Raw genomic sequence first — 22,150 nt, 5'->3', positions numbered from 1 at the left:
GAAAAAGACCTACCATCGAGTGTGCTTACCTATGTTGAGGGTAGGGAGTTGGGCTGGGGACTGGTAATATTCTGCCACTGAGATCCAGAGACAAAGGAGTGGGATTAAGGCCACTGTGGAGGAAGGCCATAGAAGGAAGCAGCTCCTCGGACTCCTCACTGCCAGCCTCAAGGGAGAATCCAGAGTGGCCTCTGGGCTGGGAGGAGTATTTGTCCTTTGATAAGACAGAAGGGTCGGATGCCAAATCAGGACTGTGGTCACTAGGAGAGTGGGACTTTGGGCCTGAGAGAGGATTAAACAGCAGCACCTCTGATGGGATGACTGGGATGGGATAGCAAATCAGAAGTATGAACATTAGGAATATTACTTTAGCTTCTCCACCCCCACTGGTCGTCCCCCCCACCCCGCCCCTATCCAGCTTCCTCTCTATAACTATCAGAAAGGCCAGCATATAAATTCTGGTTGGTCACCAGCCTGAAAGCAGCTCCTGTGTCTTCAAGCTTTCTAGATTGCACAATGAACTGTGGAGCCTAATTAGAGGCGATCTGAAATGCAGTCAGAAGCATCAAAATGACAAGGCATTTCTGTGTACCACGGATTTCCTACTCATGAGTCCATCGGCTGTCTTGATTGTAATCCTGACCCTCTAAAACTAGTAATAGGAATCCAGGTAGCTTGTTCTGTACTAGACAGTTCTAATGCCCAATGGTGATAACGGGGTGGGGGAGGTGGAGGAAGGCATTGAAGGTCAGGGCAAATGCTGCAGAGAATTGTGGTTAAGGACTAGGACCTGGAGTCAAACTCATGTATTCACATCCCAACTCTGTAAGGATGCAGCCTACACTTCCTCATATCGAGGTGACTGTAAGGAGTGCAAGAGCCCAGACGGAGTGCAATTAGCAAGTGCCAGCACAGAGTAAGCACTCCAAATGCGTTAACTAGTATTACCACGGGCCTGGAGCCCCCAGGAACCCTAACCCATCTCGCCGGAGAAGTACCACACTCACACCCATTACTCGGCTCACACATTTAATCGGAGGATTTTGGCAGCTGTGTTTTTCCATCCATGCTCTCCCCTGGAAGAAGCGCGCTGCTCTCTCAGTGCAGAGGCAGCGTCACTGAACACGAGTTTTAGTCCCATTCGCAGAAGGCAGACTTCTTCGGGCTGTGGTTCGGGTCATGGCTCTCTGTACGCGGTGTGTCGGGGCCGGGACTTGGGGGCTTTCTTCGCACCGTGCCCAGTCCTATCTCAGGGCTTCCCTGGGGATGTCGGTTAGGCCTGGGATCCCCGATGAATGAGACTCTAAGGCCGACAGTCTGACTCAGGATTCAAAGCCGTGCACAGTGACCAGGATGATCGCTTAGCGCCGAGGCCCGTGCCGAGTCCAGAAGGGAAAGCCGGCGACCCCGGCCCGGCCCAGCCTGGGTTTAGGGGTTAGCGCCCGGGCCCCTCTGGCTACCTGGCGGTGACCCCGGGCGTTCTCGGAGGCCGCGGCGCAGCTCCTGAGTGAAGGTGTCTCTGAAGCGGGCAGCGCGGCGACCTAGCGAGCCCGCGGGCCCAGCCGCGAGGGCTCGAAGACGCCGGGCTGCGTCCTGGCCGCGCAGCTGGGCCTGCATCAGCGCGAAGGCCGTGAGCTGCGCCGCACGCCGGATGGGCTTGGACTCGGACAGACGCTCCACCAGCTGCGGGCTGTGCAGCAGGGCGGCCAACAGCCGCCGAAGTACCATCCTCGGAGCAACCCGGAACCCGGAGCACGCCGCTCTCGCTTCCGAAGGGTGACGAATAAAGACGGACCACGTCTGCGCCCGCGCCGCCCGGTGACGACACTGCTGCGCTTGGATTGGTTTACAGGATGCCCACCTTCTGCAGCCGCCTCCGCGCATTTCCGCTTCCGCCACCGCCACCGCCGCGGCAGCTTGGTTGTTCCCGGAGTGGCGGCGTCTTCGTCCGCTACTTTGCACCATGTCCGGCGGCCTTCTGAAGGCGCTGCGCAGCGACTCCTACGTGGAGCTGAGCCAGTACCGGGACCAGCACTTCCGGGTGAGGGAGGCCGGGCCGCGAGAAGGGAAGGCCCGGGGCCAGAATGCTGAGAATCGTTTTGCTCTTGTCTCATTGTGTCGTTTGCCGTTCTTTGGTTTTCCGACGCGAATTGAGGCCCCGGTGCCTGCTGGGGAACGGAGCTGAAAGAGCGTTTGGATACCATTGAATCCCCTTATCTCGTAGAGAATTTGAGCCTCGCTTTCCCATTCCCTTGCATCTGCTCTCTTTCCCAGGCCAGTGCAGAGGGGTTCCAGTGGCGGTAGTAGTTGGCTTGGCATTTGCACAGGCTGTACCTCGGGAAGGTGACTTTGTGATATGAGGGGCAGGGGTGTGCTTTTGACATCTGAAGTATGGGGAAAGGGGGGGGTCTTCCTGAACCAGATACTTTTCAATTTTAAATTAGGTCGGCCCTGTGGCGCGTGGAGCCCTTTCCTTCCTTGGTCTAGTAGAACGGTCCTACAGAGTTCTACGCGGTGGCTGGGAGACACAAAGTTGAGCCTTGACTCCAACCATAGGGAGTCCTTGGAGTGGGCAGGTGGACTGTCCAAGCTAGGCACTTTAAGAGTCTAGGTGTCAAGTTCAGAGAACTGCTGGGTTTCAGAAGAGGGAGGTTTTAGTTTGGCCCATGTCATTGTAGATTATGTGGAAAAAGGGAAGGCGGCAGATATTCGAGGCGGGTTGTCCAGTATCAGCAAAAGCGGGGATGAGGTGGAGCGAAACTCGTCATCCACTGATTATTATGTAACTTTTATTGAGTGCTGTTGCTTAAACCTGCTAAGTCCTAGAGGGGGAGGGAAGACAGTTTTCGCACCCCAAGAGTTTATAATTTTCCAGTAGGGATTGTAAATGGCGGCAAGTAATCGTAATCTAGAGCAGACATGGTGACGGGAAAGGGAATCCTGTGAGGATTCAGAAAAGGGAGACGGCTTGTGACGGGAAAGGAAAGGAGAGGTGCGGGTACAAGAGGGTGGGCGTGGAGAGTGCGCGCAACGTGTTAGCGGGGTAGGGAAAAGGAAATTTTGTTTAAGGCCAAATGAGGAAGACCTGAAATTCATTCACTAAGGCAGTAAATGCTTACTGTATGCCAAGCAAGGTTTATCACTTCTATCACTTTTACAGTTCTCGTTACTTTAGAAAGTTCCACATCATTACCATCTTGAAATGCAGTCTAAGGCCTGTAGCTTTATTTAGATAGTAGTAAGATACTGTCATGAGGTACTCCTGGTGTTCCCTGAGTGGAACCAGGTTAATATACCTTCAGTAAGGACTTACACCACAGTTGTCTTAAGCTTTGGCTGTTTGTTTGGACTACTTACACGTGTGAGAAAAGTGGGACAAAAAGAAAAGGCCACCACCTGGTAATTTTAATAAATCATTAACAGCAGTGATACAAATAAAGTGGATCTACTTTATGTAATGTCTCATTCCAAAGTTCTGAAAACTTGTTTTTAATGTAGAAAGACTACTGCCCTGTGGACTTTTTAAGGAAGTATGGGATTGGGCATAAGACTGGTTTTGGGGGTTGTGGGGAGAGACTAGGTTTGGATTCCAGCTGCTACTACTGAGTAGCGATATGACCTCGAACAAGTTACTGTCGTCTCAGGTGTAAAGTAAGGTTAATAAATTAGGCCCTACCTCATTCACTTCTGAGAGTTAAATGCAATTTCATACATGGAAGCCTCTGACCTGCAATCCCTTGATTCTCCCTAAAGGAACATGTACTTATTTCTTGTGTATGAGACCTTTTATATTCATACTTTAAAAAATATATTTTTTGGAGCATATCTTTCACGTTCTGTATCTTTTTTCACTATGGTCATTACTGTCTTAGAGATGTTCTGTATAACTGCATGTGCATGTACATTTTTCTTGGGGCTGCATAGTTTTATATTTATTGATGTACCGTAATTTATTTCATCATTTCCCTTTTGATGCGATTTCCTTTAGATGGTTTCTCTATCCTTCCATTCTGCCACTGAATGTGATCACATGAGACCTGTTAGTCTGAGCTCTGTGGTCCAAAGCTTTCAGAGACAAATAATGCAAAGTCTTGGTCTCAGAGTGAAGGAAACTGGATCAGCATTATATATGGAGTAGTAAGTGAAGAAGGGAGGTCTCTTGGGAAAGTGCTCTGGGGGCCTGAGCGTAGATCTATTCCGCTACTTTCCAAACTGGAATACCGCTGTATGGTTGCTGAGAGCCTTAACCTGAGAGCCTGAGAGCAGGTCAGTAGGTAGGCCTTCTATTTAGTTAGCATTTGTCCTCCCCAATGTGGAGGCCGGAAGAGAAGGTCCAAGGACCTGGTTTCTGTGCAGGCATGTAAAATACCATATCTAGCCCATGATGATCCCCAGGGATCGTCAGGTGGGTTGGCTGAAACCAAGTTATATTCCTGTCTCTGGCTTCGTCCTGTCTTCCAAATTAGGAAGCCTGTCAAGAACCTAAGTTCTCGGGGCACGTGGGTGGCTCAGTCTGTTAAATGTCTGCCTTCAGCTCCGGTCATGATCCCAGGGTCCTGGGATTGAGTCCTGCATCAGGCTCCCTGCTCAGCGGGGGTCTGCTGCTCCCTCTGCCCCTTCCCCTGCTCGTGTGCATGTGAGCCCTCACTTGCTTTCTCACCCTCTCTCTTGCTCTCAAAAAAATTAGTAAATTAAAAAAAAAAAAAGTAAGGGAACCTTTTTATTTAAAAAAAAATGTAAGCTCTCGTTTTTAGTGAATACTGTATTTTCTCCTAAACTCAGAAAAATATATGCGCATGTAATCCATCTAGGCAGTTGTTTTGAACATTCTCTGTGGGAATATTATGAGGGATACCCTGTCTCTGAAAATCCATTTATTTTTCACTACAGAAAAGTCCATTTTAGTATATGGGTTCAAGGTCTGGAAGTTAAGCTCCGGCAACGGGAGAAGGTTCCGGTGCTGAGGCTATGGAGTGGGCAGAGAAGAGGCATGCCGTTTGCACGGCGGTACTGCGCAGGAGGGCTACATGCAACATGATTCTTAAACTGAAAGCAGTCCGGACCTGCAGAAGTGTGTCCAAGAATGTGAACACCTCTCTCTCTCTATCTCTTTGGCAAGGGATTTGTGGTAGACTGGGATGATGAAAGAAGCTGGTTCCCAGATTAGAAGTAATGACAGTTTTTGCCATACTTGGGAATACTATTTAACCAGGACTCTTCTTAGATTGTGTTGCTTAACTTTTTCTTTGACATTCTAGGGTGACAATGAAGAACAGGAAAAATTACTGAAGAAGAGCTGTACGTTGTATGTTGGAAATCTTTCCTTTTACACAACTGAAGAACAAATCTATGAACTCTTCAGCAAAAGTGGCGACATAAAGAAAATCATTATGGGTCTGGATAAGATGAAGAAAACAGCATGTGGGTTCTGCTTTGTGGAGTATCCTTCCTGTGTGTCTGGCGTAGCTGTTGGGTGAGGGTGGGGCGAAGAGTGGCTACTTTAAAAAAATGAGGGAGGCCATCCACTAATTAATATCCCTATACTTCTGCCTCTCCTCCTTTCATCTACTTCTTACCTTCTGCCCAATGCGTCTACACTCTCGCGTTGTGAAAGCTGTTAACATTTACATTCTGTTCTGAAATCCATGGTTTATAATAGATTCTTTAAGAAATAATCTTTTGAAAATACAAGCTTATGGTGTTTACAGAAGTACAAAGGGTACAGTGAAAATCTCTGTACCGTTCTAAATCCAGACGGTTACCAGTCTCGGTGTCTTTCCGGCAGTGATCCTGTGGATGTGTGGTGCATACCGCATGCACTGGTTTTTTCCTCCACCTTAGAGATTGTTTTATGTTAGCACACATAGGTCTACCTCTTTTTTAAACGGCTGTATAGTATTTCGTTATGTAGATGTATATAGCTTGGTTTTACATGAGGTCAAAACCAAACTGTTGTCTCCCTGGAAATTCTGTAAATATTGGACCTGCTGGATTTTTTGCTTGGGGTTTTTTCCTCCTAACATTTTCTTTTTTGGTCATTTTGTTTTATATTCTGAGAAATTTCCCAGACCTCATCTAACATGTTTAAAAAATTTTTGTTTGTGCCCCAAATTACCTGGGTTTTTTTTTTTTTTCTTTTTGGAGGGTTGTATTTATGCTGTAAATTTTCCTTAAATGTCTGGTGATCCCTGGGTTCCCAGTCATAATTAGGGAAAAGAAGGCTAACTTTGTGGGCCCAGGCAGATCTGTCTTAAGTTGCTGCCTGCTTTTGGTATATGTGGGCTTCCCAGATACCAGAATGAAAAGATGCCTTACTAATGTCAAAGACAGTGCCCTATAGGGTTTCTCCAAACAGTTTGTTCAGAACTCTGTCGTTCTTTTTTTATTTGCCTGGGTTTAAAAGCCTTCCTGCTAGCAGGTCATCTTCCTACATACAGACTTTTAATAAAACCCTATTTGCTGTCTCCTCCTCTAACCCCCTTCAAGAATATTTCAAACTGTGACTTTGTTTCATCCATTAGCACTCTTCCTTCACCTTTCTTGAACCTCTGGTTTGTTGATGGCCTCTTCTATTCTTTGGGTGTATGTATCTTTTCTGTCATTCTAATGGGGTCTTGAAAAGGAAATGAGAAATGTGCTCACTCTGTCAGCTTGAACTAGAAGCCCTACTTTCAAACCTGTTCTAAACTTTTGATTTTTGGGTCTGATTTCTGGGCCCCTCAAGCTTTTTCCATTCTCCCTTCAAACACAAGGGACAAGAATGCCCCGATTTTACATTTGCCTCAGGTGGCAGCAGCATCAAAGTTGACAGGATATGAGGCGAACAGTGAGAACACACAAAGCAAAGAAAATTCACCTTGTAGGTAATACTCAGGCTCTGAGAACTGAGATGCTTTTGCATTTTTTTTGTGTGTCACAGATCCACAGTCATAACAACAGATGATTGCCAAGAGAGGCTGCCATTGCCAGTGTTTTTTCTCACTTTGCCCTTTTATCATGTCATTTATCCAGCAAAAAAATTACTGAATGCCCATTATGTGCTAGGCATCGTGCAGGTGTTGGACACTGGAATTTCAGCAAGTGCTTCCCTACCTGTGTAATTGAAGATGTAGGGGAAAAAGTAGAGATCAGTATTTCCCTGAACCCAGCTAATGATCATAATTGCTTAGATTTTTTTTTAATATCACCCCAAAGATACATTGAGTGGATCTGATTAAATAGGTTTGGAAACAACTAACCTGAGTGATAGGATATGGAGTCTTTCCTTCTGATGAAGTGCAGTGGCAGTTCCATATGCACTGTAACCTCTTTTTATTAAGGTTGTTGAATATACAGTTCCAGATTTGGATGCTTTTGTTTCCTTGAATTGGATAAGAAGTGTGCAGTTTGTGCTCCAAACCCGCATTGTCAATGTATTTATACTTTACAAACCAAAATATGGGGACAGTGGGACAAAATAATTATCAACAGGATTATCCAGGGAATCACCACCAGTAGCCTTGGATAAATCAGTTGACTCTCTGCTTCTGGACTAACCTCAAACAGGCTTGTGCAAACCGAGTTACTGTCTTTGAGATCCATCTGGTTGGATTCGATTTTGTACTCTTAACAACTCCGCTTCATTTAGATGTTGCCTTCTGTATTCCCAAAAATGTTTGGAGAAATGTTTGGAGAAATGCTGTATAGTGTTCCTTAATACTTACACTTAAGATACTATTCAAGAGCAGATGCAGAAAATGCCATGAGGTACATAAATGGAACTCGTCTGGATGACCGGATCATTCGCACGGACTGGGACGCAGGCTTTAAGGAGGGCAGGCAGTATGGCCGTGGTAGATCTGGGGGCCAGGTATGCAGGAAGGTTCTCTTGTCTCACTCTTTCCCTGGTTATTTCAGTCCTAGTGACAAGGGCTTTGTCAGGTTGTGTTTGCTGTGCCTGTAATCTTAGCTTGAAGTGAATCTGAAAACTATCCATTAGGATTGGTAAATTATAGATTCTATACATTTTGACAAGCAACCATTATCTGACTTCTGCTAGGGGCTATTTTGCACCTGTAAGTGTCTAGAACAAAAGGATAACGCACTGAAATAAGTTTTAAGTTTTTAATTTTAAAATAGCCTAATTTAAGTACTTATTCTTTGGAATGTGCTACTTTTGAATGCTGATGAGTATAAGCATGATGTTATATAATAAATAAATATTAGGTAGGGGCGCCTGGCTGGCTCAGTTGGAGAGCATGTGACTCTTGATCTCGGGGTTACGAGTTCAAGCCTCATGTTGGGCATAGAGTTTTATTTATTATTAAGCAAACAAAACCATTAGGTAATCTTAATTTTGTAAGGCAGTTGAGCTTTATATCGTTGCTCAAAAAATTATGTCCTGCTTGAATGTTCACATTATGACACCTGAAAAGGCTAAACAGTTGACCTGCTGGTATGTTTGCGGAAGGCATATTCATTACACCAGTCTTCTCTATAATGTAACTTATGTTCTTTTCAATTAAGGTACGAGATGAGTATCGGCAGGACTATGACGCTGGGAGAGGCGGCTATGGAAAACTAGCCCAAAACCAGTGAGTGGTGAGAGCCCCATCATGAAAACTCACTCCTTTGGCCTGTTGAATTTGCTGTGCATTACCCAAGGTCTGCAAACCCGCCCACTTTTACCATGCTTTGATCAAGGTGTCTACTGAGCTGGAAGCCTTTTCATGGTTTTCCTTTGAAAACTATGAAAGGACAGAATCCAAAAGAATGCCTTTATTCTGTAGTCTTAGAATCTTGGCCATTAGTCAGGGTGCCAGAATGATTTTATGTCACCAGGTCAGAATTTGTGTTCGTGGCAACAATTTTGATGTATCAGCCCAAGACTCCAGACTTTTAGGAAGATGGAAAATTTTAAAAATTGATAAAAAGTTCATGGTCTTCATTGGGGCCTTAAAATTTTTTAAGTTTGCAGGAAATAAAAATGTAATAAATAGGGTTTTGCTATATTGTATAACTTTGCTCTGAATTAGTAAGATGTTTGACAGCTGAGTTTTATTTTCCGTGTTGAGTTCTAATCTCTAAAGGCAAACTCAGAGGAGTCAAGGGAACTTCCTAAATTGTTGATGGAGAAGCAAGCCATAGACTGTCCTAAGAGATGCCACCAGCTTATGTGCTTTATGTACTAAGACTAGTATTTACTGTACGCATTTTTCAAAAGATGTGTTCTACTTCAAGATTCATTTTCAGAGTGATCTCAGGAACGGACTAGGTTTAAAAAAGAGCTTGAAAATCAAGAGAACACTTACCAAGAACAATCAGAATTACTTCCCACAGGAAATGTGTTTCAGCCAATTTTCATTTGAAGTCTGTCTTGTTTTTTCCCTAATTGTGCTTACTGTTTCAGAGCCTGCATAGTAAGCTGATAGTCTCTGCAGTGAAGGGGGTCTGCAAAATTTATTTTGCATTTGTAAGGCACAAGGTGATTTCTCTAATATATATGAACTATTGCTCATTAAACTGTTGGTCTAATATAATTTTCCCTTATATAAGTGAAATTTTTTTCATCTAGCAACAGAGTATCTCCTAACTTCCACTAGTTTCTGAAAGTTGGGGCTGAAGTATCTCAGTGTGAACATCTTTCACATTACAGTAAGCACAGGTTCTCTCTTTGAGTTCAAGCTGATTATTTGGGTTATTAAAAGCTAAGTGCTTAGGAAAGCACCATCTGCAGATGTTTAATGAGGATATGATCATTTTGAAAATTTCTTTTGCACTGTAATTTTAATATTTTATAATTTTGTAGTAAAATGTAACTCAGATTTCTACAGGCCTTAAAAACATAGTGGTTCTTGTTTGAATTGTCAGACCAAGTCATCATTGCCTCTGCCCACTACCTCACCTATAAGGAGTGACACTGGAACTCTTATGAGTAAGGAATACTGGAATACTGGAATACTTATGAGTAAGGTGAATCTGCATGTTCATTTTGATTTGACAGTTACCTAATCTGGTGGTCACTAGCGATGCTCAGAGAACACTGCCATCACTGCAGAAAATTCTTTTGGGTAGTGTTATTTAAGGGTAGGCTGCTTAGAGCCTACACTGGTCACTGTTCATAAATGAGTCTTGCCATGACAGGAGCATCCCTTTGAGAAACTACTCACCAAACAGTACATGTTATTCAAGAGAACACACATTTATAAAGGCATTTAGTTTAATAAAGGCATTTAGTTTATTTTTCAAAAAAATATTTTTGCTAGAAGGTTTGAGTAATTTTACATGATCACAATCTTTAAATAAATTCTTTTTCCGACCAAAAGGTACCATTTAAGTGAACAGCTTATCTAGGCCTGTTTTTGTAACACCCAAATACAATTAGCACTTCTCTGATGGTATATTCCCTAGGTCTTAATTATCTATAGGCCAGGAGGCAGAGCCTCACACATAATAAAAGCAGGTGCTTTACAACTTCTGATTAGTTCGGTTTCTTAACATAATTAAGCAGAGCAGGTAGTCAGTATATTCAGTTCACACTATTAACACGCCTGAAGGGCCTGATGCACCCAGAGCTCTCCCAGTCAGCACTTTTGACCCAGGGAAGCAGTGAACCAAAACTGCAGAGAAAAAGGGCAGCTTTAGACTAGTGCTGGCTGTGTCCCAGGCAGGGCTGTTGTTCTGTTCCAGCTATGGATCTAGTATGACTGGTGGCACTCATACTCAGTGATAAGTAGAAAATACGATGCAAAACAAAAAAGTGATTTAGGGACTTTTGGCAGCACCTGCTGCTTTTTCCCTTCCTTAAGAGAACTCAACTAAAAGTTGAACTAATCTACATTCATTGCTATAGATTTAACATAAGGACAATCACTGGAAAGAAAGAACTACAGACTAGTAAGTTTGTTGGTGGACAGGACTGGGCACGGCTTGAAGGCACATTGTAAGCAGCTTTTAGTTTGTACAAGGCCTGCACTCAACCCCAAAAGCATAAGGGCTGCCCACCTTGTGGGCACCCAAACAATTCCATCCCAAGCTAGTGACAGTAAAACAATGCCTGCCTCTTCCACCGGCAGCCCAGACTACACTTCAAAAATGTCTTTGTTGCAAGGAAGAAATTATTGCAAACATCAGGACAAAGGCCCTTCTGATGTAGGGCTTGGGCTAAATAGAGGTTCACCTAATCACGAGCATAGGGGGAAAAGCGACTATGTGCTAAAATCCCAGTTTCATGAACAGAGAAACATTCTGAACCAGATTCTTAAAATATTTGACATTTAGGCAAAAGCATGCTGGACAGTGCACCTCAAGCTGCCTTATTAAACTGTAAGTGAAAGGGAAGCTGGCCTTGGACAGTTCACTTTAGTTACCTATGCGTGCCCCTGTTTGCCTCAGTGCCCAGAGGGTGACCATTTCTCAGACTGGAGGAAACAGCAATTCAGGTTTTGGACATGAAGATTCAGAACAGAGTTCTGTGTGTCCTTTCTACGTGCCTGGTTCTGTCAGTGAGGAAGTGAGCTGGAACTCCAAGGGTTAAGATACTGTGAATCCACAGCCTAGCTATACTGGCTACTTTGTATAACTACCTCCCTCCCCCCAACAGTTGGGCAAATGTCTTAGTGCAGATCTGGAAAAAATCTCACATTTGCATAATTAGTCAGAAAACCTCAAGAAGATATCCTCCCCACTTAAACTGTCATCTTTGCTAATGCGGACATAATCCTAACTGTAGCAGCATAAAGTGCCTCTGATCTTAGTAAGAAATACTGACCTGGTTTTACAGTAAGTCCAGAGGGCTCTGGAGAGCACTGGGGCTCTTTACAATGTAAACACTGGTGTTGGTGCTTGGAATGTCTGGGGTGGGAACTACGCGTAAACGTGTTCGGACTATACCCTCAACTGCTGGCAGCCTCACCTTTGGGCCAAGTTAAACTGCATGTTTTAGCTTTTTATTTTCAATACCTCACACCTAACCAGGCATAATGCCAAGCATCTTCTGTCATTTACTTGGTATTCTCTGTAAGCTTCTGAGATGCTTACATACACCTTTGTGTTTTTTCTGTCCCAGTTCAGAAAAGATAATTGGGTAATTTAACATGCATCTTTCCGGATTCCCTTTCCTTTCAAATATCATAAAAGGCTAAAATAAAGATGCAAGTCCATTACTTTAATCTACTGCAGCTAAGCATAAGGACAGGGTCACTTCTGCTCTCCTCCAGAAGATGAGGTTGACAGAAGTGAAAAAAAAGGACTCCAGCGCTGGAGTCTCAGGGCTGGTCAAGAGAGGCCAAATGAGGAGCCCTGCACGCTGCTCAGATCACTAGAGGTAAGCAAAACAAACCTCAACTTCTGCTGTGCTCCTGTGCAGTCAAGTCTTGTTACCCTTCCCCTTCTCTCCTCCCCACCCATCTGCAGAAGACCTGGTCAGTCTTCCGTTCTGAAAATTTAAACACCCTTGGAAAAAAAGGTGTTTGGCAAATCTTAATTTCTTCCATGTGGGAGACCACACAAGGATAATGACAACTTGTAAAATACTTAGGCTGAATTCTCACTTGTTTGACCACTAGAGTTTAATGGATATTAACATTTTTAATGGGCCAAAACCAAAAATCCAGAGAATTCAGTGTTCCAGCAAAAGCCTTTATAAGATTTAGGCATTTGTTATAATTCTTCTTAAAGCCAAGATAGAAATTTCTCATGTGTTAATATAACTGGACCCCCAAAGTTGTCTTTTTCTCACACCTTAATCAACTCCTCCCAGAGTAGGCACTGGGCTTAAGTGTGCCTCTGTAACAGAACACACCAGTCAGGTTTTGGCCACTTTCTTCTCACCCTTCAAAAGGAATGCGACTCACTTGGAAAGGAAAGTCAGTGAAAGGTGCAGCAGGTAAAACAGGACTGGCTTTATCAAAACCACCACTCCTAGCTACCCTTTACGCCCCAGGGAACAACTGTCATTCTCAGAGTTATGTTGTATTGAAAACATCCTGCACTTTTATGTTCTGGGATTAAATTTGAAACCTGTATTCAGTTCACGTCTAACTAAGTTTCAAAAGCCGCACCAAATCTACTAGGCTTTTATTTTTTTTTTAATACTCTGCACTGCATGCTCTGTCTATATGCATGCGTTTGGATAATAAATATTAAATATGGGGGGAACACACGAAATTCATAAAATTAAAAATGAAACCAAACTGAACATTAAAAAATAGTACACGGCAGCTAGAGAAATGAATAGGGCAAAAAACAAATTTGAGGTAACAATAGTGGCCCAACACCACTGATCTGAAATATCTGTAAAAATTCAAATAAGTGTTTGGAGATTCAAGTAACAAACCATCTGCTTCAACTTGGTCAGACCTCCCATAGTCCCTGCTGAGTTTCAGTCCATAAGCCGGCACTCACACAGCTCCTTGTAAATCCTCTTCCGCACTCGGGGCATGTCCTCTTGGGAAAACTGGAAAGGCTGCTCTAAGGCGAGGCACTTGCAGTACTGCAAAGGTCCCAGAAACACTTAAGTGGCATGTGGAGCTAGGAAGCAGCCCAGTGTATTTTCCCAGATGCAGACCTAACGGAATAGGGTCTAAGGCAGCATTTTAAAGTTTGGTTGTAAAACACATCACTTTTAAAACATTTACCTCCAAATTATAGTCATCTTTCCCGGTAAGTTTATGGCTTGGGGTCTCCCCTCTTTCCCACACAATATGTGAGGAGCAGAAACTGAAGAAGAGGCTCCAGCTCTTCTCAAGGTGTAATGTGCGGAGACGGCAGCTAGGCCTAACGTGGTCTTTAAGTGAGAACCTCAGTTTGTTTCTAAACCCCAGACATTCATGAGCCAGAGGAATGAGCCCATCTTTCATGATCTTTGCGAATCTCTAAGCTCATGAATTATATACAATTTCCTTTATAAATATAATGTCTAACAATTTTCAGTAGCCCTTTAAGACCACTAACGGAACCCACAGCGGGAGAATGCAGTTTTTGAATGTGGCCTTTATTTAAAATCTAATTAGTTTTTACTCTGTAGTTAACACTTGCCAGTGGTTTAAAAAATGTAGTTCTGCAAATGCCAAGGGTTTACAATACAGATTCAGGTCAGTCTCCAGTGTGCCTTATGAATAACCTCTGATAAGAGGTGGATACCAGTTGTTCATTCTTAGCTTGAGAAGGTGGTGCTTCTAATGGTAACATCTGAAAGTTCAGAAACTACATATTCCCAGCAACAAAGGAAGGGAGGGAAGGAGGAAATACCGTTACCTGTTCCTAGTGCCCGGTACATACCACAGGGGCTCCCATCTGTCTAAGCCCAACAGATTTAATTCACACATCCTAAATTCTGGAAAAACATATTCCTTTACCTGGAGCACAAAGACTCCACAGTCACTGTCATTTTTCTGTTGTGGGATACACTGAAGAGAAAGACAAAACGATCATTAAAATAAACCCAAGTACTTGTCTTCAGATAATTTGTTTTTATGAAAAAATGAGCAAGAAACAAGAAATCTGTCTCTGTCCAAGACAGCTGGTGGACTGGCATATACCTTCGTATTTAAAGTATGGGATTTTATGGAGGCATCTAGCTGCATTGGAAGAGCAAGCAACCAACTGTAATTTACAGAACATTTTGCCTAAACGGGAGAGACAGAAAACCAAAATCCTATTTTAAAACTTCCATTTGGAAAACTAGTTTTGGTGTCAGATTGACAATGGAATCAAAATGGATCAAAAAGCATATGCCGGGACTCTGAATACTTAGTAACAATCCTGCTGAGCAGTCTCCACTTTTTATCTCCTACTAGACAATTCTCATAAAGATAAGCAGTAGGTTTCCAGAAGAACTGGTTATGTATTCTGCCTTAAGTGGGAGTATGAAAGATCCTGACTAAATTTAGACTACCTGGATATTCTAGTTGGGAAAATATTAAAAATTTATAAGTTCAGTTCTGGTTTAAACTAAAAGACTAGGTTATTAAAAGAAAATTTCATGCTTAGTGTAAAACTTAGCATTTGGTACAGTTCAAGGGTGAACAAATACTTCTGGTCCTTTTGGGTTTGGCTTAAAGTTTGTTTCAAGACTCTGCCTCTTTAAGACCGTGTTCAGTGATCCAGACAGACCTGAGGTCAAGGACTTGACTCTATCAATAGGTTCTGATGGCCTTTGGGGAAGGTCACACCTAGGCTTCAGTTTTCTCATCTACAGAATAAAGATGATGCTCATCCCTAAATGAACCACCTGCCTACCTCATAGGTTGTAAGGATCAAATGAGATCACACATGCAAAAACACTCTGAAAACAATAAAGCAGTGACCATAAAATAGAAGACACTGGTATGTGCAACAGCAATGAGAAGACGTGCCTGGGCACCCTGCCCCACGTAGAGCCTGAGTATCTACAGGGCAAACATAGTGCTGCTTTCAGACTGAAACACCCAAGGCACTATCTTCCCCAAGTGCCTGGTAAGAAGCCCAGTGCACTTGCTCCCTCAGTGGATCCAAATGTTCATTTCAGCATTTCCCTGGGTCTATGTGAGTCATCTGGAAATAAGAGGCAAGAGGCAGGTGCCACCAAAAGAAAAAAAGTTACATATCTATTTTTTTCTTTCTTCCCCCCAATATTGCAACCATATCATTAGCAGCTGCCCCAAGGATGAGTAAATCTGTTCCCCGCAAGCACTGGGAAACTAAGGGGGTAGACGATCAATACTGAACAGAGGTTTACTGTAAGCTGCCTCCCTGCAGCCCCCAGACTCTCACTGGTATCTCCCATGATCAGTCTTAAACTGCTTCTTAAAGACACCCACCCCTACGATGATTCCATCCCGTTCACATGCCTGAGTGTTCATTTTTGTCACATACTTACCTTTGTAACAGCAGTCTGCCAACCCTGAAGAAATTCAGGTCTATTTTTTTCTCTGGCTTCAGTCAGCAAATACTTTCTTATATTCTGGTTAAAAAGAAACCACAACACAAATGCTGTGTTCCATCAGTTGGTGAAAAATGGAACCTGCCCACAGCAGACAGAAGCAAAGAGGAGGCTGTGGCCCAACCACTGGGCAAAGTCTGCGTTAAAGAGTTTAAAGCTGAATTTCATTTCCAACCTTTCACTTCATAGTGACTCAGACCTTCTATACTCAGGTATGCGTTTAGGCTGTGGACACCCGTATATGTTTTAATTAGAACTTTTTATAAGCTGGTGAGCCTTTTCCAGCAGTAAGCCAACTTGCTGAATTTGAAATTTAAATAAATATTGGCAAGACAAAAAGTCTTGATACTGCCAATGCTCAATACAAAGAAGGAACCCATGGCAGAAATCAATAACTGGAACTAAATGAACAACATTCCCAGGCTTAGATATACTCTGTATTTTGGGCATAGGTATCATGCAGTTTCTAGAATATACTGAAACCCATTCTGGATACTAAATACCCAAGTCTGCTGCTACCAAGATGAAGCCTATCAGTGTTTCAAACTTTCCCTTATGCCCTCTACATCCATGCCTCTCTCTCTGCATCTCTTCTAAGGGTGAAGTGAGACGTTACAGGACTTAAACTAACGCCCCTGAAGGTGAAGAAGTTATGTTTATATATGTAACTGTGTGTTTATGCACACACGCGTGTATGCACACGCACACATACTACACCGTATCGTTCTGCAACTTGCCTTTTAAAACCCAATATGTCTTGGAGATCTTTCCGTGTTAGGACATGGAAATCTATATTTTTTTTACTATGGTCAGTTCAACAGTATGAATACACTGTAGTGTATTTAACTATTCTGTTGGTAGAGCTAAATTTAAGTGGTTTTGATTTTTCACTGTCAGTAATGCTGCAGTGAACCCTGGTACGTGGCCTATCACTGTGCACATACATACACAAGCATTTTTATGGAGTAGATACCAAGAAACAGAACTGGTGTGTAATAGGATATACTTTTTTTTTTTTTAAAGTAGGCTCCACACCCAGCATGGGGCTTGAACTCATAGGCCTGAGATGATGAGTGTGTACTCCACTGACTGAGCTAGCCAGATGCCCATAGGACATACATCTTTTATAAATTTATGAGACACTTAGAACTGATCAGAATTTCAATTCCCCCAGGTGGCTTGCTATTATCAATTCATACACTGCATCAGAAAATATGAAAGCTGGTTTCCAAACACTTGAATACCATCAAGCCTTCCTAATAGGTAAAAGATGGAGCCCTGATGTAGTTTTAATTTGCATTTCCCATATTTCTGGTAAGACTGAGCATCTATCCATGTGTTGAAAGGTTATTTGTATTTTTCCTAAAATTTACTTAGTTTAACCTTTGTCCACTTCTATTAAATCCTTGTATTCATTTGTAGGAGTTCTTTATATACTCTGGGTAGTGATTATTATATAGGTCACAAACATTTTCTCCAGGTCTACCCTTATCTTTGAATTTTATGGCATACAGAAGTTTTAAGTTATGACATGGTCCAGTTTATCAGTCTGTTCTTTCATGTCTTCTTTGCTTTTATGGTTCTATGTAAGAAATCCTTCCCTAATCCAAGAACTTAACATCTTCTGTATTTTATCCTAACTTTTACAGTTTTACGTTTTATATTTAGGTAATTATGTTATGTGGAATTTGTTTTTATAAATAGTATGAGGAGCTGTATTTTACTTTTCCAAATAGACAGTTGCATTTCACAACGGCATATATTGAATAGCCTGACTCTTCCCAATTTTATCATATACCAGGTTCCCTCATATACATGAGTTATTTCTGGATTCTCTGTGCTGTTCCACCAATCCACTTGCCTATTCCTAAGCCGACAGAAATAACAGTTTTAATTATTAAAACTGTGTGTGATGATTTGATACCTAGTAGTCCAAGGATTCCTTCAATCACTGTTCATGCCATGAATTCTGCAATATGGATTTTAGGATGAGCTTATCAGGTTTCATTCAAAATCCTCTTGGAAAACTGATTAGGACAAATGGGTATATATTAGTTTGAGGAGAACTGATCTCTTTCCAATACTGAGTCTACCTATCTTTCCATCTGCTCAGAGTTCCTTTAAATATAGGGTTTTCATCTTAAACAACTTCCACAATTTTTGCTAGGATATACTCCTGGGCAGTTTACATCTTTGTTGGTTTTGAAAATGGAATCTTCTGTCTTCAGTTAAATTTTCTAGCTGGTCCTTGCTAGTGAAAACTTTGTTTTGTTTTGCCTCCCACCATCTTGTTGAACTCCCGTTAGTTGAGTTCTCATATCTTGCCGGCTGATTCTCTTCATTATAATTCATTCTGCATAAGTTACTTTGAAGATACAAGCCAATTTTAGCTCTAAGAGAAACCAAAGAAAACGATTTCTATCCATATTCAAAATGTAGCTTTACGGGAAGGCAGGAAAATATGTGACAAAATCCAAATAGGGGATGTATCTCAGAGGGGGGATCCAGATCACAGACAGCTACCTCCCCCAACCTGGGGATTCCTCTTGTCGTAGTCCTTTTCTCTGCCAATATTTGAGAGAGTTTTCATGACAGAAACTGATCCTCTAGGAGACTGACTTCTGCTATTCTAAGATACTATTTGATCACAAGGTAAATGAAAAAAACACAGGCAGTATATTAACTTACCTCTACACAAAACTTAAAATGAATGCCTTGGGAATCATAAAATGAAATAATTCGATTAGAGAGTGTCACGGTAATGAGAGACCAGTGGACTTCCAGGTGAATAGGAATCAACAGAAGACTCTTTTTAAACAAATCCACCTGATTAAAAAAAAGAAAAAAAAAATGCAGCCATCACCACAGACTATGCAAAACAACAATGGCAGCGGCTTCCATTTACTGACCTTTGACCTGCCCATGGCCATAAAAGCAGAAAGTGGTGAAGCCAGAATTTGAACCCAGGTCCGAATCTAAAGCCCATGCTTGTAACTACTAAGCCACAACACACAGTAAGAAAACTGAAGATCTAGAAAGCACCATTTCGCATTTAACCTGATAACACCTGTGCATACACCTTTTCAAGTAGTTAACATTACTTATTTTTATGCTTAATTTTCTTGTGTACATATTTGACCTTGACTCAATTCTTATTTAAAAAGGAATCATGGTATTAGAAAACAGCACAGACTATAAGCCTTCTTTTTATAGACTCTGCATTATAATTAAGACCATGGGCTCAGAAGTAAGTCTGGTCAAGTTCAAATTGAGCCTCTTCCACTTACTGGCAAGATGACTTTGGCAACTTTTGTAGCTTCTTTGTGCCTTGATTTCCTCAGCTATAAACTACAGATAACAATATCTACTTTATGAAGCTCTTGAGAATGATAATACAAGTAAAATGTGTAAAACTGCTTCCACACATTGTATGTAGCCAGTGAATCTTAACTGTTACCATTATCACTACCTCAGGTCTCCCAGATGTCAAAATTGAGAAAAGTACCCTTAATTCTTTACACATCCTTTACAATCTAGAAATATTTACTCTTCCACTCAAAATCCCAGTTGTGGATTGGATGATAAAGTAGTAGGTGCTCAATAAACATCTGTAAAAAAGTGAATGAATTTTTTCAAGTATTTTTTGAGAGGTTTTTTGTTGTTGTTTTTTTAACTGATTCCTTGGGTTAAAACAATCACAAGGCTATTATGAACTACTGATTCTTAGAAGGTGTTTCTCCAGCCTTCCTTGCTTTCTGATATTCAGATAATGTCCTGTTCTAAATGAATCTTCTACTAGTCAACATGCCCTTGGAGCAAAGCATTCTACTTTTCCAATTTCTGCATCCATAAACCTGAGAAGTGGGGTGAATGGAAGGAAATATAAAGACAGTTGGTCCTTTCCAATGCATAAATTGTGAGTATCTAAAACAAGGAATCACATCTCTAATACAGTATTAAATGAGACCAAATTTACATTCTTCTCAAACTTCTTAATTTAAAAAAATTTTAAATAAAAATTAGAAAATACAGATAAAAAATACACTTCAGTGTGTATCTTTCCAGATTATTTTTCTTTTTAATACATTTTCTCACACAACTTTTTTTTTTCCTCAAAGATTTTGAGAGAGCGTGCATGTGAGAACATGAATGAGGTGAGGGGCAGAGGGAGAGGGAGAATCTCAAGCAGACTGTGCCAAGCACGGAGCCCAGCGCGGGGCTCCGTCTCACGACCCTGAGAGATCATGACCTGAACTGAAACCAAGAGTCGGACGCTTAACTAAGCCACCCAGGCGCACCCCCCCCACTTTATACATATAATTAAGAATGATATGTGTGGAAGATTATACTATTGACCCCAATTATTTGTTGCCCTCCCTATAAAAGGAGTACACAGAACTGCCTGATGTTCTGTACGTTCACTCTCCCTCCCAGGTGAAGAATGTAGTCCTGTGATTTGCTTTAACCCATGCTCTGTAAACAAAAGTGAACTTACGTCATGATCAAGCTGAAACTTCAAGAGCCATCATGTGGTCCTGAGACTGTTACGTCTCAAGACTGGTGTACTGTCCCTTCAGTCTGGGTTCCATTTAAGGAATAAAGATGAAAAACCATAGGAACATCTCCTTAGATGCAGGAAAAGCATTTGATAAAACTCAACATCCACTTAAGACTAAAAAACTCTCAGCAAACTAGGAATAGGAGCAAAACTTCTTTAACCTGATAAAGAGTATCTACAAAAAAACCCCTACAGGGGCACTTGGGTGACTCAGTCAGTTGAGTGTCTCTTGGTTTCGACTCAGGTCATGATCTCCTGGGTCGTGGGATGGAGCCCTGCGCTGGGCTCTGCACTCAGCAGGGATTTTCTCCCTCTACCCCTCCCACCACTCGGACATGCTCTCTAAAATAAAAACAACAACCACCTTATGACTGACATCATAAATAGTAGGGAAAGACTGATTGCTTTTCTCCTAAGACAGAACAAGGCAAAGCTGTTCTAACAGAAGTCCCAGCCAGTGCAATGAGGCAAGAAAAAAATGGTGGACGGTTTAGAATGGAAGAAATAAAACACTACTTACAGACAGGATTATCTATGAAAATCTAACAATCTACAAAAAAGCTCCTAGAGGAGGGGCGCCTGGGTGGCTCAGTTGGTTAAGCGGCTGACTCTTGATTTCAGCTCAGGTCATGATCTTACCGTTGTGGGATTGAGCCCTGCGTGGGGGTGGGGCTCTGTGCTCAGCAGAGAGTCTGCTTGAGATTCTCTCTCCTCCCTCTGCCCCTCCCCCAGCACACACACGTTCTCTAAAAGAAATAAATCTTAAAAAAGCAAAAAAGCTCCTAGAACCAGTGAGTGAGTCTGGTAAGGTCAATGGATATGAGGTTAATTCACAGCAAACAACTGGAAGATTAACACTTTAAAAATTCTGTTTATAGCAGTTTCAGAAATATGAAATCCTTAGGGTTATATATATTTTAAATGTGTGCAAGACCTGTGTACTAAGAATTATAAAATACTGCTGAGAAAAATTAAAGAGCCAAAATAAAGGGAACATATACCACATACATGGACTGGAGGACTTAATATTGCTACGATGTTTATTCTCCCCAAATGATCAACAGAATCCCAATCATAATCCAGATTTTCTTTAAAAAACATAGACTGACAAGTTAATTCTAAAATTTATATGAAAATGCAAAGAACCCAGAATTCCCAAAATATTCTGGAAAAAGGATAAAGCTGGCCAACTTACACTGATTTCAAGACCTACTATAAAGATACAGTAATCAAGACAGTGTGGTATTAGCATTAAGAACAGAGATCAATGGAAGAGAATATAAAGTGCAGAAGTAGACCCATACATATGTGGTCAGCTGACTTCCTACCATGGTGCCAAAGCAATTAAACTAGGAAAGAGAAGTCTTTTCAATGCAAATGACATTGGAACAACTGGATATCCGTATGGAGAGATCCTCAAAATTGAAGATCTTTATCAAAACACATGGTTAAAATAAGTAGAAAAGCCATAGACTGAGAGAAATCACAAAACCTAGACCTGACAAAGGATTTCTATCCAGAACAGTAATAAGCCTCTCTTTACTACAAGTCTTTTCATTCATATCACCCACCCATTTTTCTGTTTAGGTGGTGGCATCCTTGTCTTATCCGTTTGTATAAGCCCTTCATATATTAAGAAAATTAGTTTGTGACATTAATGGCAATTTTCCCCCCAGTTTGTCTTTGTACAT

General features: G+C 41.9%; 3 protein-coding genes across 14 annotated transcripts in view; 1 reads left to right on the top strand and 2 right to left on the bottom strand.

The window, feature by feature from the left end:
• Positions 1 to 1,012: 1,012 nt before the first annotated feature.
• On the bottom strand, positions 1,013 to 1,803 carry NCBP2AS2 (NCBP2 antisense 2 (head to head)). Its single transcript, XM_034660179.1, has one exon. The coding sequence runs from the start codon at positions 1,726 to 1,728 to the stop codon at positions 1,429 to 1,431; it is 300 nt and encodes a 99-aa protein (XP_034516070.1). The 5' UTR covers positions 1,729 to 1,803; the 3' UTR covers positions 1,013 to 1,428.
• Positions 1,804 to 1,878: 75 nt separating this feature from the next.
• NCBP2 (nuclear cap binding protein subunit 2) overlaps positions 1,879 to 22,150 on the top strand; it is a 31,992-nt gene continuing 11,720 nt past the window's right edge. Inside the window, exons 1-4 of one of the 4 annotated variants that reach the window (XM_011221696.3) lie at positions 1,879 to 2,041; positions 5,259 to 5,440; positions 7,711 to 7,849; positions 8,506 to 8,573. In XM_011221696.3, coding sequence (XP_011219998.1) covers positions 1,964 to 2,041; positions 5,259 to 5,440; positions 7,711 to 7,849; positions 8,506 to 8,573 — 467 coding nt within the window. In that variant the 5' untranslated portion in view covers positions 1,879 to 1,963. Of the gene's footprint in view, positions 2,042 to 5,258; positions 5,441 to 7,710; positions 7,850 to 8,505; positions 9,810 to 22,150 lie in introns of those variants that run through there. The other 3 variants (XM_011221697.3, XR_004625311.1, XM_034660173.1) reach the window with 3 other exon arrangements.
• Positions 10,193 to 22,150, bottom strand: part of SENP5 (SUMO specific peptidase 5) — a 57,852-nt gene continuing 45,894 nt past the window's right edge. The window contains exons 7-10 of one of the 9 annotated variants that reach the window (XM_011221694.3): positions 18,590 to 18,727; positions 15,839 to 15,922; positions 14,337 to 14,387; positions 10,193 to 13,471 (exon numbers count right to left, since the gene is read on the bottom strand). In XM_011221694.3, coding sequence (XP_011219996.1) covers positions 13,361 to 13,471; positions 14,337 to 14,387; positions 15,839 to 15,922; positions 18,590 to 18,727 — 384 coding nt within the window. In that variant the 3' untranslated portion in view covers positions 10,193 to 13,360. Of the gene's footprint in view, positions 13,472 to 14,246; positions 15,923 to 16,907; positions 17,929 to 18,589; positions 18,728 to 22,150 lie in introns of those variants that run through there. The other 8 variants (XR_002142173.2, XR_004625297.1, XM_019796968.2 and 5 more) reach the window with 8 other exon arrangements.

The sequence above is a fragment of the Ailuropoda melanoleuca genome, chromosome 1, assembly GCF_002007445.2.
Source record: "Ailuropoda melanoleuca isolate Jingjing chromosome 1, ASM200744v2, whole genome shotgun sequence".
Classification (NCBI taxonomy): Eukaryota; Metazoa; Chordata; class Mammalia; order Carnivora; family Ursidae; genus Ailuropoda; species Ailuropoda melanoleuca.
The sequence above is the reverse complement of the archived record's forward strand: the minus strand, read 5'-3'. Positions and strand labels throughout refer to the sequence as shown.

Excerpts from the sequence above, each read along its gene's own strand:
- NCBP2AS2 (XM_034660179.1), bottom strand. The coding sequence starts at position 1,728 with ATGGTACTTCGGCGGCTGTTGGCCGCCCTGCTGCACAGCCCGCAGCTG.